At 59.8% G+C, this 23925-nt stretch overlaps 11 protein-coding genes across 11 annotated transcripts; 7 read left to right on the forward strand and 4 right to left on the reverse strand.

Moving 5' to 3' along the window:
- Positions 1-580: 580 nt before the first annotated feature.
- On the forward strand, positions 581-4114 carry THITE_2155541 (uncharacterized protein). Its single transcript, XM_003655272.1, has 7 exons — positions 581-715; positions 786-908; positions 999-1275; positions 1329-1545; positions 1604-1903; positions 1971-2664; positions 2887-4114. Exons 1-7 carry the CDS (start codon positions 598-600, stop codon positions 3750-3752), a joined length of 2595 nt encoding a protein of 864 aa, XP_003655320.1. The 5' UTR covers positions 581-597; the 3' UTR covers positions 3753-4114.
- A 200-nt stretch (positions 4115-4314) lies between these two features.
- THITE_2053799 (uncharacterized protein) lies at positions 4315-5503 on the reverse strand (the record flags this gene model as incomplete). Its single annotated transcript, XM_003655273.1, has 4 exons — positions 4315-4464; positions 4608-5130; positions 5208-5289; positions 5350-5503. 4 exons carry the CDS (start codon positions 5501-5503, stop codon positions 4315-4317), a joined length of 909 nt encoding a protein of 302 aa, XP_003655321.1.
- Positions 5504-5791: 288 nt separating this feature from the next.
- On the forward strand, positions 5792-6931 carry THITE_2118898 (uncharacterized protein). The gene is made up of 2 exons (XM_003655274.1): positions 5792-6309; positions 6392-6931. Exons 1-2 carry the CDS (start codon positions 6189-6191, stop codon positions 6901-6903), a joined length of 633 nt encoding a protein of 210 aa, XP_003655322.1. The 5' UTR covers positions 5792-6188; the 3' UTR covers positions 6904-6931.
- THITE_2118900 (uncharacterized protein) lies at positions 6932-7566 on the reverse strand. Its single transcript, XM_003655275.1, has one exon. It carries the CDS (start codon positions 7430-7432, stop codon positions 6959-6961), a length of 474 nt encoding a protein of 157 aa, XP_003655323.1. The 5' UTR covers positions 7433-7566; the 3' UTR covers positions 6932-6958.
- Positions 7567-8308: 742 nt separating this feature from the next.
- Positions 8309-11249, forward strand: THITE_2118901 (uncharacterized protein). The gene is made up of 3 exons (XM_003655276.1): positions 8309-8379; positions 8525-11002; positions 11074-11249. Exons 2-3 carry the CDS (start codon positions 8636-8638, stop codon positions 11146-11148), a joined length of 2442 nt encoding a protein of 813 aa, XP_003655324.1. The 5' UTR covers positions 8309-8379; positions 8525-8635; the 3' UTR covers positions 11149-11249.
- Positions 11250-12659: 1410 nt separating this feature from the next.
- Positions 12660-13019, forward strand: THITE_2053567 (histone H4-like protein; the record flags this gene model as incomplete). The annotated part of the gene is made up of 2 exons (XM_003655277.1): positions 12660-12795; positions 12856-13019. Coding segments are annotated over 2 exons (300 nt in total), but the record flags the coding sequence as incomplete, so codon positions are not given.
- Positions 13020-13272: 253 nt separating this feature from the next.
- Positions 13273-14422, reverse strand: THITE_2118907 (uncharacterized protein). Its single transcript, XM_003655278.1, has 2 exons — positions 14022-14422; positions 13273-13880 (listed from the first exon to the last, which is right to left on the reverse strand). Exons 1-2 carry the CDS (start codon positions 14204-14206, stop codon positions 13529-13531), a joined length of 537 nt encoding a protein of 178 aa, XP_003655326.1. The 5' UTR covers positions 14207-14422; the 3' UTR covers positions 13273-13528.
- A 229-nt stretch (positions 14423-14651) lies between these two features.
- THITE_2130676 (mitochondrial 54S ribosomal protein YmL31) lies at positions 14652-15140 on the forward strand (the record flags this gene model as incomplete). The annotated part of the gene is made up of 3 exons (XM_003655279.1): positions 14652-14701; positions 14773-15002; positions 15088-15140. The coding sequence occupies 3 exons, from the start codon at positions 14652-14654 to the stop codon at positions 15138-15140; spliced, it is 333 nt and encodes a 110-aa protein (XP_003655327.1).
- A 294-nt stretch (positions 15141-15434) lies between these two features.
- Positions 15435-16144, reverse strand: THITE_42108 (uncharacterized protein; the record flags this gene model as incomplete). Its single annotated transcript, XM_003655280.1, has 3 exons — positions 15435-15819; positions 15892-16010; positions 16082-16144. The coding sequence occupies 3 exons, from the start codon at positions 16142-16144 to the stop codon at positions 15435-15437; spliced, it is 567 nt and encodes a 188-aa protein (XP_003655328.1).
- Positions 16145-16440: 296 nt separating this feature from the next.
- THITE_2118911 (uncharacterized protein) lies at positions 16441-19458 on the forward strand. The gene is made up of 3 exons (XM_003655281.1): positions 16441-16554; positions 16624-17017; positions 17082-19458. Exons 2-3 carry the CDS (start codon positions 16658-16660, stop codon positions 19410-19412), a joined length of 2691 nt encoding a protein of 896 aa, XP_003655329.1. The 5' UTR covers positions 16441-16554; positions 16624-16657; the 3' UTR covers positions 19413-19458.
- Positions 19459-20809: 1351 nt separating this feature from the next.
- Positions 20810-22570, forward strand: THITE_2090506 (uncharacterized protein; the record flags this gene model as incomplete). The annotated part of the gene is made up of 2 exons (XM_003655282.1): positions 20810-20861; positions 20943-22570. 2 exons carry the CDS (start codon positions 20810-20812, stop codon positions 22568-22570), a joined length of 1680 nt encoding a protein of 559 aa, XP_003655330.1.
- Positions 22571-23925: the final 1355 nt, after the last annotated feature.

Genomic DNA, 23925 nt, shown 5'->3' on the forward strand with positions numbered 1-23925 from the left:
GCTCCTCGCTAACGACAAGCCCAGCGCCGCCTGTTCCCGTGTGCGCGTCATGCCAATCTCGAGCGCCTGTCTGGAATTGGCAGGCATGACTCACCGGGCGTGGCCGGACGCGGCCGGGCGTAATGGGATCTTCCTTCCCTTCTCGGGCTTGATACTGCGGGACTTGGTCGAGGTCGACGCGCCGGGGGATTTTGCACGATTAAGAAGACGGCCACCACCCGAGGAGGGCTCGATCTTGTGTCTCGTTGTCAGCTGCTCTTTTCAGGCAAATGTCTGGACATCTTCCGACCAAGCGGGCCCGTCGAGTCGTCGCCGTCTGCGCCGCGGTAGAGGTACCGGCTTAACTAATCCGTGCTCGGCACTCGGACCAAATACCGTCCGGCCAAGAACTCCGAGAATCTGCACCGGCCGAATCCGGGTATACGAAGCGACGCCGTCGCTTTCAGGCAGGTGCCATTGTCAGGGGAGTGACGAATACGGCCGGGCCGCGCCCAACGTCGGCTGGGTTATACATGGGTCGGAGCCCGGAGCCGCACCACCACTGGGCCCGAGGTCTTTCGATTCTCTCCTCGGCCTCGGTCTCGGTACCACCGCAGCATGTCCGCCTCGTCGCCCGAACATGTCCCACCTGAATCAGCAGCCACCGCCGCTGCGGCGGCCCCCCCCACACACGAGCCGCTGGCTTGTGTGAGCTGCCGGTCCCGCAAGCTCAAGTGTGAGAGATGCTCCGAAGCCGATGGCCCCGCATAAAAGCGTCGTGCCGTTGCTTACCCTAGACCGGCCAGGCGACCGCCAGAAACCCGTGTGTACCAGGTGTGCCAAGGCAGGTGGCGAATGCGTCTATCCGGAGTCGCGGCGGAAGCCGGCGTTTAAGCGCAGGAATGTCAGGGAGCTCGAGGAAAGGCTAGGTAGGCCGTCGTATCCGTCCCCCCCCCCCCCCCCCCCCCCCCTTTTCATCCCGACCCGGTCTGCCTTGTCGAGTGCTGACTTGCCGCCAGCTCAAGTGGAAGGCCTGCTCAAGAATGTCGGCAAACGTCGAGCGAGCCACCCCGGCTGGTTCGACGGCGGGGCGACAGAGGGTTTGTCTCCCGGTGCGCCTGGCGGGGAGCCCTCTGGGCCTGACGGGCTCCAAGGCAGCCCTCGGGAAGGGCCGATGTCTTGGTTCCCGCTGTCCCCGACCGAGAGTCCCGCAGGCGGCGACCATGCCCAGTTCGGCGAACTGCTGAGGCTTGGCCAATTCGAGAGTCTGCCCCCTTTCGAGATGATCGAAGAACTGTATGCGCTCGCAATCGCTTCCCCCCTTGGCGTGAATGCTGACTGCTATGCAGCCACGCGAAGTTCTTCACCATGCAACCGCACTTTCTGCCCATCATACACCAGGCCAACTACTTACGAGCCTTTCACTCTCCGCCGCACATGCGCCCGCCTATGGGGCTTCAGTATGCCATCTGGACGGCCGCTGCAAACGGAGACCCCAAGTACGGATGCTACCACGATGCCCTGTACCGGCGTGCTCGTCGGTACCTGGAAGCCGACGAGCTGAAGGTTGGCGAGCACGACAGCTTTTGATGAATCAGTATTCGCTTTTCTAACATCGCTCTAGGGACAAGGCGAGCATTTCATCACGGTTGGACATGCCCAAGCCTGGATCCTTATCGCAATGGACGAGGCCCGGAGCCTGTTGTTCACCAGGGCCTCTATGAGCTGCGCCAAATCCGTCCGGCTGACAGGCATGATGGGGATTCAACGGCTCGATAGTCCGCTCAGCGAAGAGGAGGTTCCTATGGCTCCCATGATCGCTCCGGCTCGCAGCTGGGCTGAAGCCGAGGAGCGTCGACGGCTGTTCTGGGCAGGGGTCTGTGTTGACAGCTACGCAAGCATCAGCACCGGGTGGCCGACCCTAGTCGACCTGGACCAGGCAGGTTGCTGCGTGCTTCGCCGAGTGACTTCCCGTGGCTAAATGTTAGCAGGTCACCACCCACCTGCCCGCGTCCGATGAGGCGTTCTTTAGCGGCGTCGAGGAGAAGGCCTCCACACTCCAAGACGCGCTTCGAGGCGCTAGCTACTCACCATTCGCTGGAAACGTCATCATCTGCCATATTTTTCAACGTCTGATGCAACACGCTCAACGTCCCATGCCCAACGACCATCCGGAGGACCTAGAATTCGGCGCCTTCTGGAGCCGCCATAGAGAGCTCGACAATATCCTGTCCAGCGCGTTCATGTTTCTCCCCGAGCGCTTCCGTCTCCCGGGAAACAAGGGCAATCCGGTCGCCGCACAGATTAATCTGAACCTGCACGCCGCCGTCATCTGCCTCCACCTTGCCGCCCGTGACAAGGCTGACAAGTTCAAGCTGGGGAGCATAGGTCAGGCGAGCCGGACCAGGACGTTGACCGCCGCGCGGGAGATCGTCGATATCATCAAGTTGACCAAGGCTGCAACTGCTCCCCCGTATCGGGGTCCTCTGATGGCGCTTTCGCTGTTTCTTGCGGCCTCAGTCTTCATCTCGCAGGCTAAAGAAGATCCTGACTCGTTCGACAAGGCAAATCTCGAATTCCTCATCGACAACATGAACGCCATCAGGCGCGAGCACTTCATTACCAAGGCTTATCTCAATCAGCTCGCGCGCGACATCGAGCTCAGCGGCATCTCTGTCTCGATAGGTAACCCGGCTAGCCTGGCTCTGGCCGGCCAGATTGACGCCCATCACAACATCCCGCTCGTGGCGCGAGGGGCTACCACGGAACCCCCCAAAATGCGGCATCCGCTTCACAGCCGGCTCGACATTGCCGCACGGCGCGACGCCCTCAAATGTCATGATGGCTCCTCCTGCGGACCCTGGTCAACTTTTCTCGGGCCATTTCCCCGCTGGGAGGAACCTCGAGGTTCCGCGGAAGGTCCCGCCACCAAGCGCATGCGGACCTCGGACCGACTGAGTTCGGGCGTGCCTACCGGCCAGGGTACTCACGCCAGCGCGGCCGGTCCTTCGGCGTGGTCAGCGGGCCGCGAGGGTCGGCCCTCGGTGGTCGCCCTCACGCCGAAGGACGTATTCGGGTACTCCGCCACTCACACCACCAGCACCAGCACCAGCACCACCAGCAGCACCAGCTGGTCATATGCGACCAAGCACCGCATAAGCACCACTCTGCCCCATCGAACCGGCTCCCCGGCCATGAACAACAGCCAGGCGATGTCGTCGGCACCACCACCACCAGCAGCCGGCGCCGTCCCCACCTTCGCCTCCTTTCCCATGCCCGGCGCAGCAGCCGCCGCACCGCCCCCCCCGTATCCCCCGATGCCAGGCGCCGCGCCGTTTGGAACCAGCAATCTGGACACCACCACCACCGCCACCACCACCACCACTACCACCACTGCCAGCACCGCCACTGCCAGCAGCAGCAGCGACCCGACCAGCCTCAACCCAGCTGACCTCGGCAGCCTCGACGGAGCCGTGTTCGACAGCCTCGTCGGAGACTGGGGCTTGACCGACCCGGAGTCGGTGTACGCCATGCTGCTGGACGTGTCCGGCGACACCTTCGGCGCGGCGCAAGACCACGTCGGCGGCGGAGGCGGCGGCGACGGCCTGGACGTGTGGGCCGCGGCGCTGAGCAGTGCTGGTTCTCTCCCCGGCGGTGGCGGGGGGAGCAATAGTGGGGGCGGGGGTGGTAGCACCTCTGCGGGAGGAGGAGGAGGAAGGGGAGCTGGGGCAGGCGAAGGGCGAAGGGGCGGTTGGGACGGGTCTGGGTTATGATATATCATACCCCCTCCCCCCACCTTTTCTTACGTTTAACTTCTCTTCGGGGATATACCGATGCGGTGGTAGGCAGCGGGTTGTCATGTACAATACGGACGTCTCTCCCCCTCATTTGTACTATATCATGATTTGGGATGGGGTGCTTTCACTGTAAAACAGTGGCGGAGTCGTGGGATGGGGATATACCGGCACGGCGTTCACTGCATGGGGGCTTGGGGATGGATACAGGGCCGAGTTCGACCGGTTTGGGGTTGAAGAAAAAGGGGCTTTGTACTGGTTGGCTGTATTTGTACTAGACCTCCCATCGCTGCTCAGCAAGACGACTAGATTCCCCCATCTAAAAATATAATGTTTAAGGCATGATTGACAGCGGAGTTAAATCCGCTGTTTTCGCTTTCTTTTGTCTATCACTTGCAGTATCCGTAGGTTTCACCACAGCCACTCACTCAAAGGGTGGTGAGCGTCGGGGTGGTTCGGATGGCCCATTCGAGGATCGAAGGCCCCCAACCGCCTGAACTTTGAGCTGTCGTTTGCGTGTCTCGTGTGTCTCGGCAAAAGATTAGAAGGCGAACACCTGGTCCTCCAACTTGCTCACGGGCCTGGCCTTCTTGTAGCCGAGGCTCTCTGTGGCCTTCTTCAGGCCGCTGATCATGGGCGGCGGGCCGCACAGCAGGATCTTGACGTCGTCGGCAGGCTTGGGCAGCCATTTCTGCTCAGCGAATTCCCCATATTAGCAAGTCCGATCTCGTAACTCCCAAAGAGGCCGGAACCGCGAAGCCGTCGTTCGTTGCTCTGCGGACGTCGGTCAACGCGCAGTGGTTCGAAGCTCACCTGGATCATCTCGGCCGTCACGTAGCCCACGCCGCCCTGCCAGCCGGCCGGCGGCTTGTCCAGCACGTAGTGCACGCGGAAGCCCTTGTCCTCGCGCGCGAGCTGGTCGAGGTCCTCGCGCAGCAGGATGTCCTGCTCGGTGACGTTGGCGAAGATGAGGTCGACCTGGGTGGTGTCGCCGGCCTTGCGGCCGCGCGCGATGGCCTTGATGATCTGCAGCATCGGCGTGATGCCGGTGCCGCCGGCGATCATGCCGAAGTGCCGCACCATGTTGGGCGTGTACACGAAGGCGCCCTTGGGGCCCTTGACGCGGATCGTCTGGCCGACCGCCAGCGAGGCCATGTGCCGCGAGATGTTGCCCTGCGGGTACGACTTGATCAGGAGGTCGAAGTAGCCCGGCTGGTCGTCGCCCGAGATCGGCGTGTAGGACCGCACGATCTCCTTGCTGCTGCCGTCGGGCTGCGGCAGGGTCGCGCCGATGGAGATGTGCTGGCCGATGGGCAGGCCGAGGATGGAGGTCGGGCTCGGGAGGGCGAAGCGGTAGCTGGGAACACAGGGTAGGTTAGGAAGGGATGGGATGTGGAAATGGGCGGGAACAGGGCGCGGATGACTGCATCGTACATGGCGACATTGTGCGAGATGATGGTCTTCTCCTTGAGCTCGAACTCTTGGAAAACATCGGGCTTGAGGACCTTTTTGGGTGCTGGCAACAGGTCAGCACGCTTGCGTCCTCACCGGTGTCCGTACTACAACTGCCCCATACCAGATTTTATGTATTTGACCGCGCCGAGAGCGATCCCCAGCAGCAGGGCGTACACCGTCCACTCCCGCTTCACGATGGAGGTCCCGAGGACGAGCAGGCCAACCGGGATATATATGCCGTCAATATACTTCCGCGCAAGCAGAGAGTCGGCCATTGTGTCTCGTGTATCCTCCGCCTGCGTTTGTTCTGTGGCTCGGAAGACGGCTGTCGGTATGCGGGAGTTGTCGGGCGCTGGCGGCCAGCTGCGGTAGGCCAGGGAGCTCCCAATTGATAAATTGCACCAGGGAGCTCCCAATTGATAAATTGCACGATCGGGAAAGAAACTTTGGTCGGAGCCGGGGTGAGGGCGACTGTGGGCCAGATCATGCCGAGCGGTGGAGAACGGGGCTCGGCGGATCTCCCCGCAGGCACTCTGCCGTGGAGATAACGGCTGACGGAGTAACTACGCTAACTGCCTGCTGTGGTTCAACAATTCGAACCCCTGGCACACAGCCTGTCAGGATTTCCGAGCGGCAGTTGACAGCCTGGAATTCCCCGACGCTACCTAATCAACCGTCATGCAACCGTTGTGTCTCTTCCTGCATGTCCGACGTCCCTGCCGCTTTCCCACATCACGCCATCCTCTCAGCGTTAATTCTGCAAGACGCAGGGCCGACTTGACTCTCCCACGCCGGGCCCCATTCTCTGGCTTTCGGGGCTTCCCAGGGTTTCCAACTGCTAACGAGACGCCCTGCACTTGGGTCGCGGCTGATAGGCCACCTAACGGCGGAACTTTAAAGAAACTCCAGCGGATAGCACCCCACCACACCATTTCCAGAGAACCGGGTAACGACTTCCAAATGGGCGAAAACGCGACGGAAGAGGCGCCGTTTCCTCTGACAGAGGTGGACAAATGGGTGCTCTCGCAGACCGACGACGAATTCACGTACCATACCTGGGATGAGCTGCGTCAACTCATTCGTACGGCCTCATCTGCCTCTCTGTCTCTTATATCTTGCTCCTACACAGTAGCCGTAGGCACTAACGACCCGGTCCCCCGTAGAAAACAACCAGCTCTCGATGCTCAAAAGGAAGCCGTCCGATCTTCGGCGGTACATGCAGTGGACTGCCGACACAAAAGCGGAGTACGGCAGCATAACTAACTTCCTGCTTGCCCACCGTCTGCCTCAAGCCTGGGGGCCGCCGCCCTTCAAGCCTGCCTCTGCCACGCCGTTCGCGGACCCGTCCGACTACCGCGTGCTGATCAATGACTGGCCGTACGGCTTCGCCCCGGGCATCACGCACATCGTCGTGTGGTCCCGCACCCCGATCCCGACCGATGACACGGTCGGCGACATGACGCCCGAGGCCAGGAGGACGGTGGCCGACTTCGTAAAGCGGTATTTTGTCGACAGTCTGGGGCCCGGCGGAGAGGACAAGGTGATGTACTTCAAGAACTGGGTGGCGCTCCAGAGTGTGCGGACGGTTGACCATATCCACGTCCTGGTGAGGGATGTCGAGCCTGCCGTGCTGCAGGAGTGGACCAAAGAGCATGCGTGCCATAGATCGCAGTAGAGGAAGGGTTTGGCGTCGTAAGAAGCGAGTTGAACCTGACTGAGAATGCGACGGCTTAGGCTGCTCGCCGCTGCTTCCGATTTCCCACGGGAGGCTGAGCATTCGCGCCCATCTGGGCCATCTGCTTCGCCGCACCCATCATGCCGAAGGCCTTGTAGGCGCCATAGGCAGGGACCACGCCCCATAGAAGCCACGCCCAGTTGCCGAAGAGCGCCGCGAGGATTGCCGCAGCCCAGGTGACCCAGACGACGTCGAACATGTACTCGGTGAGCCCCGGGGCGGCCAGGTCCTCGCCAGAAGACTTGAGGGTGTTCGTGACGGGGTCATAGCTCGGACGTCCAGTCCTTTCCAGCGTAAACTGGCAGATGAAGCTGGGCAGGGAGAGAATGAACCAGAGAAGGAGAGAGCGCGACCTGAAGACGAAATGCAGCAGCAAAAAGAGGCCATTGACGATTAGCGACCCGACGTGGAGGTTGTTGAGAGCGGCCGTGTTGGACTTGGCCCGGTCTTTGCGTGCTTTTTGAGCCATGTTGGGCCAATGTCGTGGCGTATGTGTCAGGGGATATGATGCGTCGGTGTTGGTGTGGTCGCGTTAAGTGACCAGGAGTTTTAAGAGCCCATGGAAGCTTGTCCCAGGAGCAAGTGCTTTGGCACCCTGCAGCCCCACAAGAACAACTGCCCCGCCTTCCAGGTGATAGCTCTGGCTTTGGACGGATACAGTGAAAACCGGAAGAATGGATGCGGAATACGGATGCGGAATGCGGATACGAAGTACATTGAAATTCTGGAAATTTCGCCTATGAAGTGTTTCCTTGATGGTTTACGGATAGCATACAAGAAAAATTTGGCTGTGAACCTGTAAGCCATCCGTGTGGTAAATTTGTGGCTGGCGTACTCCTGCTGCAGCCTTTTGACAGAAACCAGAAACGTGTGGCTGGGCTGCTCGTGGCACGGCGGCCCCACCTGCCATGGGTTGCTCGGGAGGCTGCCACCAACCCAGCATTGCACGCGCAGCCAATCAAGCGCCCGTAGCCGCCGCCCACCACAAACAACGCTGCCCGCTGTGCCTTGACAGCTTCCCAGGTTCCCGCCAACTTGAACCGCGAGACATGCACACCAGCCCGCTTCTTGGCTAGGTAGAAATTCTGGGGCTGGCATCGCTGGATGGCCAACGTCAATCGGCATCCATCGTTGCTTCCTCCATTTTTCTTTCCCAGGGTCATGTTGTCACAGCGGGGAAGCGTTTGATCACCAGCTTTGCGGCCCGCATCGCTGTCTTTGTTTTTTTCGTTCCCCTGTTTTTCAGAGGTTCTTTCCCGGCTGAGTGGTTTGGGAGAGCTTCTGGCCGACGTCACCCCCGGCTTCGCAGCATATCCGTCGAGCCATCATCAGCATCTGATAAACGTTTCGCGTACAATCACTCCATAATTGGTTTTTGTCTTTAATTCAGCAGCCGCATCGACCATTTACTCTCAGGTCGGTCCTTCGCCCATCCTCCCGCCCGCCTCCTTGCGGGAAACGGCCCCTCGCTCGACGATCTCAAGAATTCGCCCCCGCGCCTCCACCAGGGATTGTGGCCCCTTACAGAACGCCAGCACTGAGCCCGCCCCATGCAGGACAGATACATCCAGCTCAGGGCGGTTTTCGGCTCGCGCGACCCTATGGAATCCCGTCGGTAGCAACTGGAACATCGAGTCGCACACCAACCTGGCGCACCCGTGCCCGCTTCGAGATGGCACCGACAAGCGCCGCGATTGCGGGCTTGCTGAAGCAGACGGTCTATTATCACCTCGACAATCTTTCCTACCAGAACGCGGTATTCTTTGCCGAAAGGCTTCATGCCCACGATCAGCGTTCGCACGAGTCCGGCTTCCTCCTTGCGCTTTCCCACTTCCGCCTCGGCGATTCGCGATCGGCATACGAAATCAGCAAACCGTCAGCTTTCCGAGGCGCCCACCTAGGGTGTTCGTTCGTCTTCGCACAGTCCTGCTTGGACCTGGAACGGTACAAGGAAGGCATCACGGCCCTGGAAAAGGCCCGGCCGCTATGGACTGCCAAATGCAGCGTTGGGAGGCACACAGCTTCCGCCCGGGCGCCGTACCCGGATGCGGCCGCCGTGAGTTGTCTCCTCGGCAAGCTGTACAGGGCATACGACGACAAGAAGAGGGCGATTCCCTGTTTCGAGGATGCGCTAAGAGCTAACCCCTTCATGTGGGACGCATTTACCATTCTCTGCGATATGGGCGTCAATGTTATGGTGCCCAACATCTTTAAGCTTAACGACAATTTTGCTCGCAGCTTCGACCAGGAACCGGGCGCGATCAGTGTCGACTCCAGTGGAGGCCAGCCGGAACCTCTACAGCGAAAAACCGGCTTGCAGGTTGTCGGCCAGGACAGCGACCCATTCGAAGGGCATCGATCTACCGCTTTTCAAGACGTTTCGAGCAACAATATGCTCTTCGTCGACACCGAAGAGAATGACCTGACATTCAAGCTCATTCCAGCCCCGAGATATCCTTCGAGCAAACACGGCCACGACGGCGCGGAAACTCCGACTGGCCCTACCGTTGCCCCCGACGCGCAAGCCCCTCGCTTCGGCCTCCCCTCAGAGCCCCCATTGGCGCCAACTCGCCGAACGCGGGCAGCCCAGGCCGTCGAGCCGAATCTCTTTGACGCCGCGCCGCCCAAAATGAGCTACCGCCTGGGCTCCAAGAGGCGGGACAGGGGTCAGGACCAGATAGCCGATCCTCCAGAAGCGGCCGCCAGAGGGCCCGCGCCTGCTTTGTCGACTACAGAAAGAAAACGCACCGCATCAGGGCATCCCGTTCAGCCACGCTCGACCAACGGTGAGGAGCCGAGGAGGAGCGCGAGGCTCAATGTTGCCCCCCGAACGACCTCGTCAAGGGCTAACTCGGGCGTCGCCGCGATTGGCGCCAACCCCCCTCGCGAGTTGCGGAAAGCTAGGCCCCCGATCTCGAGGATTGCACGACCGGGCTCTAGCGGTACCGGCGTCGGTAGGGTCGTCAGCGGAAATCGCAAGCCTTTGGAAGAAAATAATAGTATGGATATTGACCAAGCTGAAGCCTCGCGGGTCAAGGAGCAGGCCGCTGTGCAAGCTCCGCCACCGAAGCCGGCCGAGCCGGAGCTGGTGAAGGCAGATGAGGGACTCAGGTGGATCCTGGATTTCTTGAAGAAGATCGCATCGGGATATCGGCTCTCGTCACAGTTCCGGTGCCAAGAAGCCCTCACTGCCTTCATGGCGCTGCCCCGAAGTCATCAAGACACTCCGTGGGTCACGGCGCGGATCGCCCGGGCCCACTATGAGCTGGCCAACTACGCAGAAGCCGAGAAATACTTCAAGCGCCTCCGGATGCTCGCCCCGACGCGCCACGAAGACATGGAGGTCTTTTCGACCGTTCTCTGGCAGCTGAGGAAGGAGACGGAACTCTCGTTTCTGGCGCATGAGCTGGTGGACGCTGTGTGGGATTCGCCGCAGGCCTGGTGTGCACTGGGGAACGCGTTCTCTCTCGCCTCCGACCATGAACAAGCTCTCAAATGCTTCAGGCGCGCCATCCTGCTCCACCCGAAATTCGCATACGCCTACACTCTGCAGGGGCACGAGCACGTGGAGAACGAAGAATACGACAAAGCTCTGGTGGCATACCGGCACGCGATCGCCGCAGACAAGCGGCACTACAACGCGTACTACGGGATTGGGAAGGTCCACGAAAAACTGGGCAACTACGAGAAGGCGCTGAGCCACTACCACTCGGCGTTGTTAATCCACCCGACGCACGCAGTTCTGATCTGCTGCATGGGCACGATCTTGCAGAGGCAGAAGCAGATTGTCCAGGCTCTTCCTTACTTTATCAGGGCGGTCGAGCTGGCGCCTCGGGCGCCCGAGATGCGCAGCAAGAAAGCCCAGGCTTTGCTGGTCACGGGTCAGCTGGAGGAAGCGAAGAAGGAGCTGCTGATCTTAAAGGACATGGCTCCAAACAATGCCCAGGTTCACTTCTTGCTTGCCAAGCTCGCCAAGACACTCGGAGACAAGAGGACAGCGGTGCGCCACTTCACCATAGCCCTGAGCTTGGATCCGAAGGTATGATTTTTCATCAACTTGTCTGTTTTAAAAAAAGCCGGGTGAAGTCGAGGACTGACTTTGTTTGTTAGGCGAGTGGGGAGATCAAAAACGAGATTGGGGGACTCGAGGACGAGGACTGTTTGGACAACTCCATGATGCGTTGATGCTCATGAGATACGAACCTTTGATCGCACACTTGATCCTACGACGCCCTACGATTACGGAACAAACAGACCATGATTGGGATGGGACTATTCCGTCTGCGGCCGGACACACCTGGTACATTCGGCGCATGTGGGCGGTTGGGAGTGCTCCTCGGGGATGTCCGTTTTTTTTCTCTTTTGGCAGCAAGGGGGGGCAGCATTCTATAGCATGGCAATGGCGTTCCTGGAGAGCATTGAACATGCTTTGCTTTGTGCGGTGCCCATCACAACAGGATGGGCCCGGAGTGTGTATGAGTACCTCAACATCGGATTGGCCGACATGTATAGTACGGCGTTGGCAGGGCGGACACTCGGAGGGGTCCTGGGCATGGTTGGGGCTTAGCAGTAGGGTGGGAAAATGGAATACCAGGTAATACAGGAATCGCTTCCGGATTCGCGATCTCCCGTGAAGGACGCTGGGCTCGCTGTGTTTGTGAGACGATGCCCCGGACAAAAGTTAGATGTCACGGCAGTGCTAAAGGGGCGAGGGTGGACCCTCTGACCACAAAACACCAATGCCCCCCGTGTCTTCTTCAATCTGGCAGACTTTGAGAGCCCATGGTTCGGGAGGTAGCTCGCAAATCACAGACATTTGAGAATAACAACGTGGATGATTGGTCCTGGTGCTTGGGGTGGGAATGGCTGTCCCTTCAAATACTTGAGCCGCCTCCTTCCCCCAGGCACAAACGTGCCTTGTTTGTTTGGTGCCTCTTGGTTGGTTCTTTGCCTATTGGGTGACGTGAAGTGGAACAGACAAGTGCAAGGTTCATGTGCAAGTTGGACGCTCGGGCCAGATTGAAAGCTCGGGCCAGATTTTTGTGGGGCTCCCGCTCCAAAACGCGCCGTGCCGCAGGCAAAAACAACTGAGGAAAGCCACAACTTTCCAGGCGCTTTTTGCAGCCGATTTGAGAGCCCCAAATCCTGGCATTTAAAACCGCGGTGCCTTTTTTTTTTCGAGCAGGGAAATAACCAACTGACCCCACCCAAACCGGACTAGTGCCATTCACGCCAGAATCAGCAGGTCTGCTGCCGCATTGCAAGAGACATATTTAAAGCCCTTCCCCTCTCACTTGCCACTTTTCCCAAAACATCACTCTTCTGCGTATTGAGTGCATTTCGTGAGCTATCCACAACATCAAGTTTTCATCGACTCTAGTCGCCAAAACTATCTTCAAAACACATCTCCATCAAGCCAAAACATTTGTCAACATGACTGGACGTAAGTTTCATCCATTTTCATCGACATCGTCGTCGTTGTCGTGCAATTCGGTGCAGTGCAGTGCCTGGCGTTTGAAGCCGGCTGGGTGGTTTCGGGTGGGGGTTGCGCGTGACCCGCGACGCGTTCGCATCCATCCATCCATCCACCACTTTGCGCACCAGCGTGTCAAAAGGACTGCACCGCATTGTCAAGTCTTCTCGATGATTCAATCAAACACACTTGAACAATACTGACGCGTCTTCCCTCTCCAGGTGGCAAGGGCGGAAAGGGCCTCGGCAAGGGCGGCGCCAAGCGCCACCGCAAGATTCTGCGTGACAACATCCAGGGCATCACCAAGCCCGCCATCCGCCGTCTGGCTCGCCGTGGCGGTGTCAAGCGTATCTCTGCCAGTAAGTTAAACTCCGCTCACCGCTGAGACTCGACAGTTCCCTAACAATGTGTGCCTCCAGTGATCTACGAAGAGACCCGCGGTGTCCTCAAGTCCTTCCTCGAGGGCGTCATCCGGGACGCCGTCACCTACACCGAGCACGCCAAGCGCAAGACGGTCACGTCGCTCGACGTCGTCTACGCCCTCAAGCGCCAGGGCCGCACCCTCTACGGCTTCGGTGGCTAAGCATCTTGCTCTCGCAAGGTGGGGTTGGGGGGCCTTGAGAACGCCATGCCTTGTTGCCATTGTGCGAGCGCAGCGAGATCGTCAATGAGCGTGATTGTAGCGTGAGCGGCGGCATTGGGGTATCTCGGCCCGGGGATGGGAAGGGGAGTGCTGTGATCACGTCGTCCATGGATGGACACGTCTTTTTTTTCCGCGGTTGATATTTTACGGTCTGGCGTTTGGAGGGGATTAGGCTCACGAACTATGGCTTGTGTCGATGGGAATGACTACGGCGTCTCTGGGAGGGTTAGTCATGCCCGATGGCAATGCATTGATTTTGATCATGAACATTTGATGAACCTTTGGCTCTTGCTGTGACCGTTCTGCTGCGATGCCCCCCATCGTGCTTTGCCTTCCTAATTGGCTCGCGCACACTTAACAGTACACCATAAGGAGATAGTTCATGAATGCCGTCTCGACGTTTCATTACAACCCGTTCCCTCGCCGATACCGACCCCAACACAGACAGTCTACAAGTACTTCCTCCCCGCCGCCGCCACCCTTTGGCGGAACACGGGGCTCCGGATCTCCATGTTGACCCGGTAGAACGGGTTCATGATGGCCTTGACGTAGTTGTCGTACACCTCGTTGAAGAAGTTCTTGATGGCCTCCTCCGTCTGCGGGCTCGTCGGGTTGGCGCCCACCGACGTCGAGCTGCGCGTCGACGTCGCCGCCCCGCTGCTGCCGCCGCCGGCCATGCCCGCGCCCGTGGCTGTTGCAGTGGCCGTCGGCTGGTGCAGCAGCAGGAACTTGACGTTGCCGCCTGTGATGAAGCAGGAGATGTAGTTGGCGAAGAACTTGTCGATTACTTTGAGGTAGCTGCTTCGTAGGCAGGCATCCCGGATGCATCGCGTTTTTAGTGGCTGTTTTGTTTTATTCTTATTCTTTTCCCCGGCCGTGGGAAGGGGAGAGGGGCTGGGAAGAAGGGGGAAGGGGGACGGGGAGTAGAGACAGCTTACTTACAGCTGCCCGTTCGCCCACTGCACTTCTTCGACGATGTCGAGGCTGCTGTGCACGATGAACTGGTTCAGGTGCCGCGCCAGCTCGGTGAAGTGCGCTTGGCCATCGCCGCCCTGCTTGCTGGTGCCGAACTCGTACTCGAACAACGGGTTGTCTTGCGTGCCGATGATGACGAAGTAGTAGCTCATTGTCCCTGATTCGTCGGGTCCTTGTCTTGCCTGCGGCTTCGGCGTAAATTGTGTGTGTTGATAAGTTCGAGTTGGGAAGTGAGTCGCTATCGGTCTATCATTTGAGCTCCGTGCGGGCACGGGCAGTGGGTTGTGATACGATGTGGTCGGGAAGCTGCCAGTCTCATCTCATTGCATCGTCGTCGATGGGCGTTGGCTGATCAGACAGCTCCCCAGACTCGACCAGTTGCGCTAACCGAGCCGTTCACCTTGCAGGTGACATCTCTCTGGTGGGTCGCGGGGGAGTGTTCCCACTTGGCGATAAGATTTGGCCATCGTGATTGGCTTGGCGACCGCAACGAGGAGCCGCGTTTTTCTGCATGGACACCATGTGCAGGTTCCGTCCTCCGAGATCTCGCAATCCACCCAGGCGGACCGGTTGCAGCAGCTCCCACCGCCACGAAACATGTTCGGGCCGTTCAGAATCACCAATGCCCTAAGTGGGGGTCTTCTCTGGTGCGTTCGCCTCCAACCAACAACCAAACCGGTTTACAGACCCGAAATCGGCGCTGACCCGACGCCAACAGGAAGATCCCCTGGCGCCTGTCCCCGACGCAGAAGGCCCGGCAACGCAAGCGGTTGCGAGCCGTCGACAAAGTCATCGAGACCTTGAGCAATGCGTTGGCCAAGAAGGGCGAGACGCTCAAGTCGCTGGAGCGATGGAAGGCCGAGATGCCGACCGAGGCTCAGATGCTGCCCAAGGACAAGTACACCATGTTCGACCGGAAAGCCAAGAGATACCGCAAGGGCATCCACAGTATGTTTGCCCATCGCATGCATTTGAGATGGTTTCTGCGTTCCTGGTTTCTGTGTGCCTGCGCGACTGACTATCTGGGTTTCAGAGCTCCCCAAGTGGACGCGTGTGTCACAAAGGGTCAACCCCCCCGGCTTTTAGACGACGATGGGCGGTGGTTCTGGCACGTGTATACCCCTTGTACTATACCAACTGGAATAAACGGCGTTGTGATGGTATCAGAGCTTGGCGTCTACTGGCTACGTTCGGAATATTGGCAGCGTTACATCACAGATGGTCCTGTTTGCCGCCATGCGGGAGGACAGCAGGAGACGGAAGGCATTTTGAAGCGCCGCTTCGAAACCAACGCCTTGTATGTGATTCCCAGGGTATTATCTATTCTGCCCACATTCCCGCGCGCACACATACACACCAGGGTCATGCGGGCGCGCGAGCCTATCTCAGCCGTCCATAGTCATCATCGTAGTCCCTGGTCTCGCGTTCTCTCATCCGTGCCGCCTGAATCGCCCGCCCAAGGCCGCCGCGGCCCTCGTCGTAGTCCTCGCGGTACTCATCTCGCACCTGTCCACCCGACTTGCCCCGGCCGTACTGCCGGCCCTCTGTGAATCCGGGATCCAAATCGGTCCGGATGACGCGCTCGTCCAGCTTGGTGCCCCCAATGTACTTCATGCAGTCGAGCGCGTCCTGGTGGGTGTAGTACTCGACGAAGCAGAAGCCGCACGGCGTCTTGTTGAATCGGTCGAGGCCCATGACTAGCCGCTTGATCTCGCCGCATTTGGAGAAGAGCTCGTATATTTGCTCTTCGGTGGTATAGAAGGACCTGGCGCGGGTTGAGGGTGATCAGCTTTGGTCCAACTCCTGTCGTTGGGGTCGCTGCGGCCGTGGAGCTTACAGGTTGCCGACGTAGAGCGTGGTCGCGTTCTTAAGCAGATCTTCCTCTGTCTGCTCGTTTTGCATGTTACTATCATCATCTCCGTCGCGTTGTTCCTTTTCAAATCGCCTCCGCTTGTTCTGTGACCCACACGAGACCACACGTTAGCTTTTGCTATGCCGTTCTGCGGAAAGGCAGCCTCGGGACTCACCCGGCTGGTGAAATAGGCGCTCGGCTGGTCGAGCCGCTCGACAGTTGGCCGAGGTCCTCGCATTTTTGTTGTTGTTGTTGCTGTTGTGTTTCCAGGAATACGGAGGGATGGATTGATGGATGTATTCGCCAGCCTCTCTCTGCCTGTTGGCGATCGTTAACGTTTGAAGGTTGTCGCTGGTTCAATTGGCCGCTATCGTTATCGGCCAAAGTGGGTAACTACCATGGTAATTACGGATTACCTCTGTACTGTGGGCCTTGGGGCGTCGCGCAGTGCCAAGCCTGCGTGCGCCTAACAGAAAAAGCCTGGGCGAACAGTCGAACAGGCAATGCCAAGAGAACGCGCTAACAACAGTCACTGTTAAACAAAGTCGCAGCTTTGACAAGAGCTTCCGGGCCTCTTCCCAACCTCCCGCCAAAGCTGCACTTTACAACCTCAGCCTCGAGGCATCTGCCCAATTTCTGGCGGGCACTGTGAGTTGATACCATTGCAACTGGATGTTTCATTACAGCCAATATTTTACTGATATCGACGACCTAAAGACCGCTTTTTTCCTTTGCATTCCGTCCCGCGCCGATGCCCAAGATCAAAAGCTTCGCGCCCGGCTGGCTCAACGAGCCTTCTCCCGGCCACCAGCTGTTCGAGCAGTCGGACGACGATGCCAGGGGCCCTGCGGCTTTGGCATACGGCAAGAAGGCCAAGCCGGGCCCGCGGCGTACCATAGCACGGCGAGGCACCGAGGTTTTCGTTGCGAGCGGGAAGCAAATACGCTGGGGAGATCTCGCCTACCTCAAGGAGACGTGGGAAACAAGACAAGCACGGCCCACTGCGGGTGCTCGTATTAAGAGAGAGAGCCCAGACACCTCCTTCGAATATGGCGACGGAACAGCTGAAAATGGGAGTGTTGGTGGTGGAGGTTTGGCACAAAGCTGCCGGGTGAGTGCGAGGCGCTGGTGCTCGACGCTGAGGAATTCGTGCTAACACATTCCGGGGATGCCAGATCATCAAGACCCCCGTCGCCGATGACATCCGCCAGTTGGTTATGTCGCCGAATCAGGACCTCTTGGCGGTTTTGACAGCGCATACCGTTCACATCTGCATCCTTCCCGATTCCTCCCACTTGTACGCCAAGGACGCGACGCCGTTCAAGCCCAAATTCTGGACTCTCGGGCCTACGACCCACGTTACCTCCCGCTCCGCGGTTGTATCCGCATTATGGCATCCGCTGGGCGTCAACGGGAGCACGCTGGTTACGATCACCGAGGACGCCGTGGTTCGCCTTTGGGAGCTGTCTACGGCGGACCGCCGGACCTTCGATGCGCCCACGCTTGCGGTGGACCTGAAGAGGCTCGCTGACGGCACGTCTTTGGGCCAGGACTTTAGCGCCTCCACGTCCGCCACGAACAAGGCCTTCTCTCCGGATTCGTTTGACATGGAGGTGGCGGCCGCATGCTTCCCTGCTAGGGGCTCTGGAGGCTGGTCGCCAATGACCCTGTGGGTGGCCATGACCTCAGGCGACGTCTACGCCCTTTGCCCCCTCTTGCCCAAGCGCTGGGCACCCCCTCCGACGCTGATCCCGGCGCTGTCCGTCGCGATAGTGGCCAGGGTCGCAGCGATAGAAGACGACCCCGAAGCTTCTGCTGAGGCCCGCCTTATGGCTCAACAACAACTCGAATGGATGTCCGACTTGGATAACCAAGAGCCCAAGATCATGGAAGGTAGCTTTGGAGATGCCTTGCAGGAGGTCTACACGCGTCCTTCGCGGCCAGGGTTGGTGCCGAAGCTCCAAGGCCCTTTCGATTTTGACCTGAATCCAGAGGACGAACAAGACGATGAAGTGGAGCTCAAGGATATCTACGTCATTGGGGAGAAGGCGAATCTGGCGGATCTGATGATGGGCGAAGAGGAGGAGCTCGAGATCGACGAGAACGACCGGGGCGGCTTGTCCTTGACGGTCGTCTGCCTCCTCTCCACCAGCGGGCAGGTCAAGATCTGCCTCGACGTCGACGGCGTGGAGGCCCAGTGGCTCCCCCCTCAGCCCAAGCATAAGTCGGGGCTGTTCGCCTCACCTCCCAGGACTCCTTCGTTGCTGACCTTCCAGACCTTTGACACTCTCAAGCCCATCGAGGTCACGCCCGAAAGCTGGCCCATGTTTAGCGAGGACGTCACTTCGCGATACTCCTTTTACGTCACGCATCCGGCCGGTATCTCTTTCGTCTCCCTGGCGCCCTGGGTCTTCCGACTGGAGAGCGAACTCCAAGGAGATTCGGAGGCTGGTGCGGAATTTCGCCTTGATCTCCTCGCCAAGGGACAGGGCTCAGAGCGTGAGCGGATCTACACGCAGGCTAGGGGGCAGAACGTTCTGGCGGCCGCCACGGCCTTCAAGGATCCGGATCTTGGCCATTTTGTCCTCTCAGCCACCCATCATGACCCAGTTGTCCTCTTCTTTGAGACGCCGGAACTGGAGATCTCCCCTAGAGAATCCCCATCGGTTATTCCCGAGCAGAGGGAGCGATCACCACCCCCAGTCGGCTGGGAACCCCGGCCTCTTTTCCATCCCTCGGCTGCATTGGACATCAAGAGCGCGGTGCCAGTCTGGATCGAGCATCTGAAGACGGGGAGGAGGCGGCCGTTGCTTCAGCAAGAGGTCCGACTTTCGATGGCGACGCTCGAGGTGTTCACGGAAGGGCACAAGGTCGTCTCCAACGAGACGTCGGAAATCAACAGCGCGGTCGCGGAGTTGTTCAGGAAGTGCGAGGCGCTCCAGATCGAGTTGAGGCACCAGATTGAGAAGGTAAACGAGGTCAAGGCGCGGATCGATACCATTACGGGAGAGGATTCAGCCGACGACGAGCCAGTCTCGCAAGACATGCTCGTCCAGAATCGGCTGCGCGAGGCTCGTCAGAAGCAGGAGGAGCTGGCGAGCAGGATGGAGAAGCTGAAGCGGACACTAGGCAGGGCGACGAGCCGCGAGCTGAGCGACAAGGAGAGGGCATGGGCAGAGGAAGTGAGGGCGCTAGAGAGCAGCATCCTGGGACCCGCGGCCGCCCAAGAGTCGTCATCGGCGGCGACAACGCCCAAGGTCAAGCAGCCTTGGAAACGATTCGAGGAGATTAGGTCCCTCCGGGACGCCTTGTTTTCACAGGTCGAGCAGCTGCAGAGGGCCCGGGAGGCGGCCGACGACGATTCTCCCGCCTCGCCAGCGCTTGGCCCAAAGATCCCGGCCGAAATTCGCAGGGCCAAGATGGCGCAGATCATTGGCTTGTTAGATCGGGAGACAGCGCTTGTGGACGCGGTCAAATCCCGGATCGAGCGACTAAGCATCGAATAGGCGGGCGGCCTTGGGATTGGGCCCCTCGGATGGCAGATTGGAGGAGGGGCCGTTTCAGGGTTACAAGCTAGGTCAGGCGTCCCACGGCACTTCACGTCTCGAGGGAAACAAGAGAAAGCCCATTGTTTACGAGCAGCCCCGGTGATGGGTCGCGGCCTCCCACAGCATGCCGCAGGTGTTGCCCTTGGCCCTTGATCCTTGGCCGTTTAGCCTTGTGCAGGCGTGGCGGCGATACGGAAAGCCCACTGAGGCATGCTGCCAGCACGCGTGCGCATCCAATCGCTTGAGATTTCTGGACGGGTCGCTTGCCCTTGTTGTCAAGCGCCGGGACTGGCTGGGGCTCAAACCCTGGGCAAGAAGCCTGCTTTCCGGGCGGTGTTTGTTGAGCTTTGTCTATTTTCCCCCTCTCGTGTTCTTCGGTGCCGCCAACGGCGGCCCTGCGGTTCCTCGCGATGCAGTGGAATTGTACAACCAAAATACCTTCTAGTACGCTCTTTGGCCCACTCCGTGCCCGACTCGACTCCGAACCGCAGCAGAGAAAACAGTCTAGGACCACAAGCCCATCTGATGAGCAAGCATGGTACAGCATGACACTGCTTGCTGCCATCTTGATGGGCTGGTACGGGCTGGCTGCCTTGTTGCATGTCCCTTGCCCACCGCCCTCCGACTGTGCGAGGTCGGCAAAGGCACTTGGAACAGAAAGCCGTGCGCCAAGATGTGGCTGGCTACACAGATTTCTATTCAGCGGATGAAGACCGACCGGTCTTCGGGTCTTCGGGAGGAAAGTATGGATCCGAGAGATCCAGGTCGACGAGGGTTGACTTCTTCCGTATGCAGATTTCTCGGTACCGCCCCCCCGGTCACCGCTCACCGCTTCCGCTCTCTCGCCCTCCCACGCTGACACCGAGCTGGTGGGTAGGTACTCAACTTCTCGTTTCCCGTTGTCGAAAGAGAGTGGAGTTTCGAACGGAGGGCCTGTGTACTTTGTCAATGTAGCATGTCGTTGTACAGTTACGATGCATCCTCTTGCCGGTGCGCTCTTCCGCCCGGTTCCCCTTTCCGGGCTCTCTCTCTCTGTGTGTTGCCGGGGCACCCGCGCATTCTCACCGTCTGTCATGCAAGACCGCCTCACTTTTTTACTTGCTGTTGAGCTTTGTGCCACCTAGCGCCCTCCACATTCCGAGCCGCTCACCTTTGTCGGACGGGCGCCCTAGGGTACACAGTCTCCGTCAGCAGAGGACAGTTATAAATATGGTCTCGGTCGTCCGTCCCCAAGTGCCGGGTTCCTGTTCGGCCACCCGCCACCAGCTCTCTCCCGTTGGTGAAGCCCAATGCTAGTGCGCCTCCCCAACGCCGAAGCCCCCCGACTTCCACTTCCTGCACGTCTATGGTCCGAAATGGCTCCCGCGGTCTCGCCCCCTCCAATCGACCTGCGAGCTCAGATCAAGGGTGCGTGTTGCGTCATATAATGGATTACATGCTGTGTAATGGCCCCCCGTCAACCACTAACGTGGCTCACCCGAGCGGCAGAGAACTGCGAGTTCATCAGCGACCGGTTTGCCGAAATCTCGGTCATCACAACTAAGGAGCCCCTGGGGACCTTCACGGCCATCGTGGTGAGAACCGAGAACGGCACCAGAAAGCCTCTGCTTTCCGAGACTGCGCCGTCTGTCTACGATGCCCTGCAAGCGCTGCATGTGAAGTCCGCCGAGGCGGTGCAGACCTACATCTCCACCAACGGTTTTGCGCCGGTGTCGAGCATCAAGCAGCGGGACGGCAAGCGAAGCAGCGGCTACGATGGCGTGTTTGATAGCGACTCGGCCTCATCCACCCTGACGCTCGACGACTGCGAGTCTCTGTCGGACGACGAGACCGTGTCGATCACGTCCGTTGGCAAGGCGAAGAAGCGCAGCCGCCGCAGGGCGAGCAAGGCGGCCAATGCGAGCGCGGCGAGGCGCAAGACCCGACAGGGCCGCTCCAGGTCGCGCTCGCCTTCCTCCTCCACTGCCCGCGCCCGCTCCCGCTCGGCGTCCTCCAGCTCGTCGGGCTCGGAGATGTCCTACAGCCCGCCCGCCATTCCCTCCCGCCGCCCGCCTAACCCCCATGGCTTCTCCCGGGCCATACCCCCGCGGCCACCTCAAGGCGCCTACCCTTCCATCCAGATAGGCCATGCTCCCCTGCCGCGGCGGCCGCCGGGGCCCCTATACCCGCCAGGCGGGCTCCCGCCCCACGGCTACCGCCCAGGCATCAACGTCGTCCCCATCGACCCGACACCACCTCGCCGCCCCCCTGCTCCCCCGCCCGCGCCCCCAGTCGCGTTCCCCTTCCACAAAATCCCGCGCACCACCACCACCAACACCACCACAGTCACCGCCAGCACCACCACCAAACCCACCACGCCTCCCCCAACTTCCACCCCCTCCCCATGCCCTACCCCGGCCCCCGCACCACCCCCATCCGCTCCGCAGGCCCAAATCCAAGACATAATCCTGCACATCCACTGGCGCCACCACGGCTCCCGCCGCGCGCTCGAGCACCTCCCTGCCCCCGCGCAGCCCGCCGGCGGCGGCGGCGCCCCCCCCACTGCCGCCGCCGCGGCGCCGCGCCTCTCGCTGCACACCGTGCGGCGCGCCGCGCTGGCCTTCGTCCGCCGCCACCCGGTCGCGTTCGCCTCCAACGCGCACGCGCACGCGGACGTGCCGCCGGCGGCGGCGCTGGCGGGCCTGCGGGCTGTGGTCAGGGCTGTTGTTGTCGGCGGGGTGGTCTACTTTTTCCCTTCTCCCCGCCCTTCGTCCCCTGTCCCTGCGGCTGGGGGGGCTGGGGCTGGGGCGGCGGAGGGGCGTGGTGTGTTGGCGGAGGCGGAGGACGGGGAGGGGGAGAGGGATTTGTGTGGGTTGATCGCCTCGCTTGCGGCCGGTAGTGGTGGCGCGGGACTGGAGGTGGTGCCGAGGTTTGAGGTGGAGGTGTGGAATGCGGTGAGGGAGCCGGTGGCGGTTCCGCGGCTGTCGGGGTCCGGGTCGGGGTCGGGGTCGGCTTCGCCTGCTGCCGCCGGCAGTGCTGCTGCTGATGCTGGTGCTGCGGCTGGGCCGATGCCGGGGATGGTGTTTCCCTCGCCGCCGGGTATGGCAGCGCCGATGCAGGGGATGCCTCAGTATTGATCATGGCATGCCGCAGATGGACCGGGGGTAAGGGAGGGAAACAGGGGGAGCCGCGGAACGGCAAAGGAGCGGGTTCCTGGCTCGGATCGCCGGGGTGCGCAAAAGTGAGGCTTTCGCGTTGCCTCTCTTGTTTCTGGGCCGTTCACCAGGGGTGACATGCCACACGCCGAGTGCCAGGGCAAGGTGATCGGCACGGGCTGCCCTGCGAAGAGAGGGCGAGACAGGTGGGAGGCACTAACAGACGGGAGAAGGAGGACGGTCTTCACCGCTTTTGCTACACGGACTTTCACTTTCAACATGCGGCGCATCTTCTTTCCCTATCTGCTCTTCAACAACAAATTGGGCTATCGCAGTACCCTCTCACCACACGAAAGTCTTTTCTTCACCATGCAGAGCCCGTCACGTGTGTTTCTGTTCCGTATTTGATTTCGTATTTGATTTGTGTTTTCAGTTTGTACGCAATCGGACTTGCCAAATGTCGTCGATGCTTAGAGTGCAACCAACAAGGGTGGGGGGGGGGGGGGGGGGGGGGCGGGTAAGAAGGGGGGAGGGGCAGGCAAAAATTCGGGGTGAATAGGGAACGGGGAACAGATGTGATGACAGCCATCATGTAGTGTGAAAGAATAATCAAACCCCGCTGATGCTGGCTTAAACAGAGAGTTGAGTGAGTGTACATCCTTAGTAACCATCAACGATGGCAGTAGTCAGGACTGGTAGATCCTTCCATTGACCGGCCCCTTTCACAATGAGGCATTTCGGTTTCGGTCGACGGCTTTCTCGGCATACACAGATTGCCAATGCAAATCCCGCGCTCGATGTTCGACATCCGGAGTCAGGTAATAGAGTCCCAATCCAAGGGTGTGTCAATGGTGTAAGTGGCGGTTCTGTTATCGCGGAGACCCGCGCGGGTGTCCAGCCCGGCAGCAGCCCCCTGGCAAGAGACAAACCAGCAAGGAGATAACTACCAGGTAGTCGGGGTTTCCGCGGGAGACCTCGACCACAAGCGCAGAGGTCAGCTGAACCTCAGCCGGGCGTTCACAGCACAGTCCTGATGAGGAACAGCGGACATGGCCGCGCCATTGCCGAAGCTTCGGAAGGCGTCAGGGTACGGAAGACGGATACACAGGAGTGCTGCCCTCCATCCCCAGCTTATTCTCCAGTGATGAAAGTGCACATTTGAGAGAAATATTGGCGCCATGCTCGGCCATTGCCGGAGGCCCTGGGACCACTGAAAGCGCCATTTTCGAGACAACTAGGTTTGCCGCCGTCGTGAGAACGGCTTGCAGAGTCGCACCACCGCCGCCTTGACCTCGGTGCTCGTGGCCATGGCTCGGAAAATGGAAACTAAAAGTGCA

Source organism: Thermothielavioides terrestris, chromosome 4 (genome assembly GCF_000226115.1).
Source record: "Thermothielavioides terrestris NRRL 8126 chromosome 4, complete sequence".
Taxonomy (NCBI): domain Eukaryota; kingdom Fungi; phylum Ascomycota; class Sordariomycetes; order Sordariales; family Chaetomiaceae; genus Thermothielavioides; species Thermothielavioides terrestris.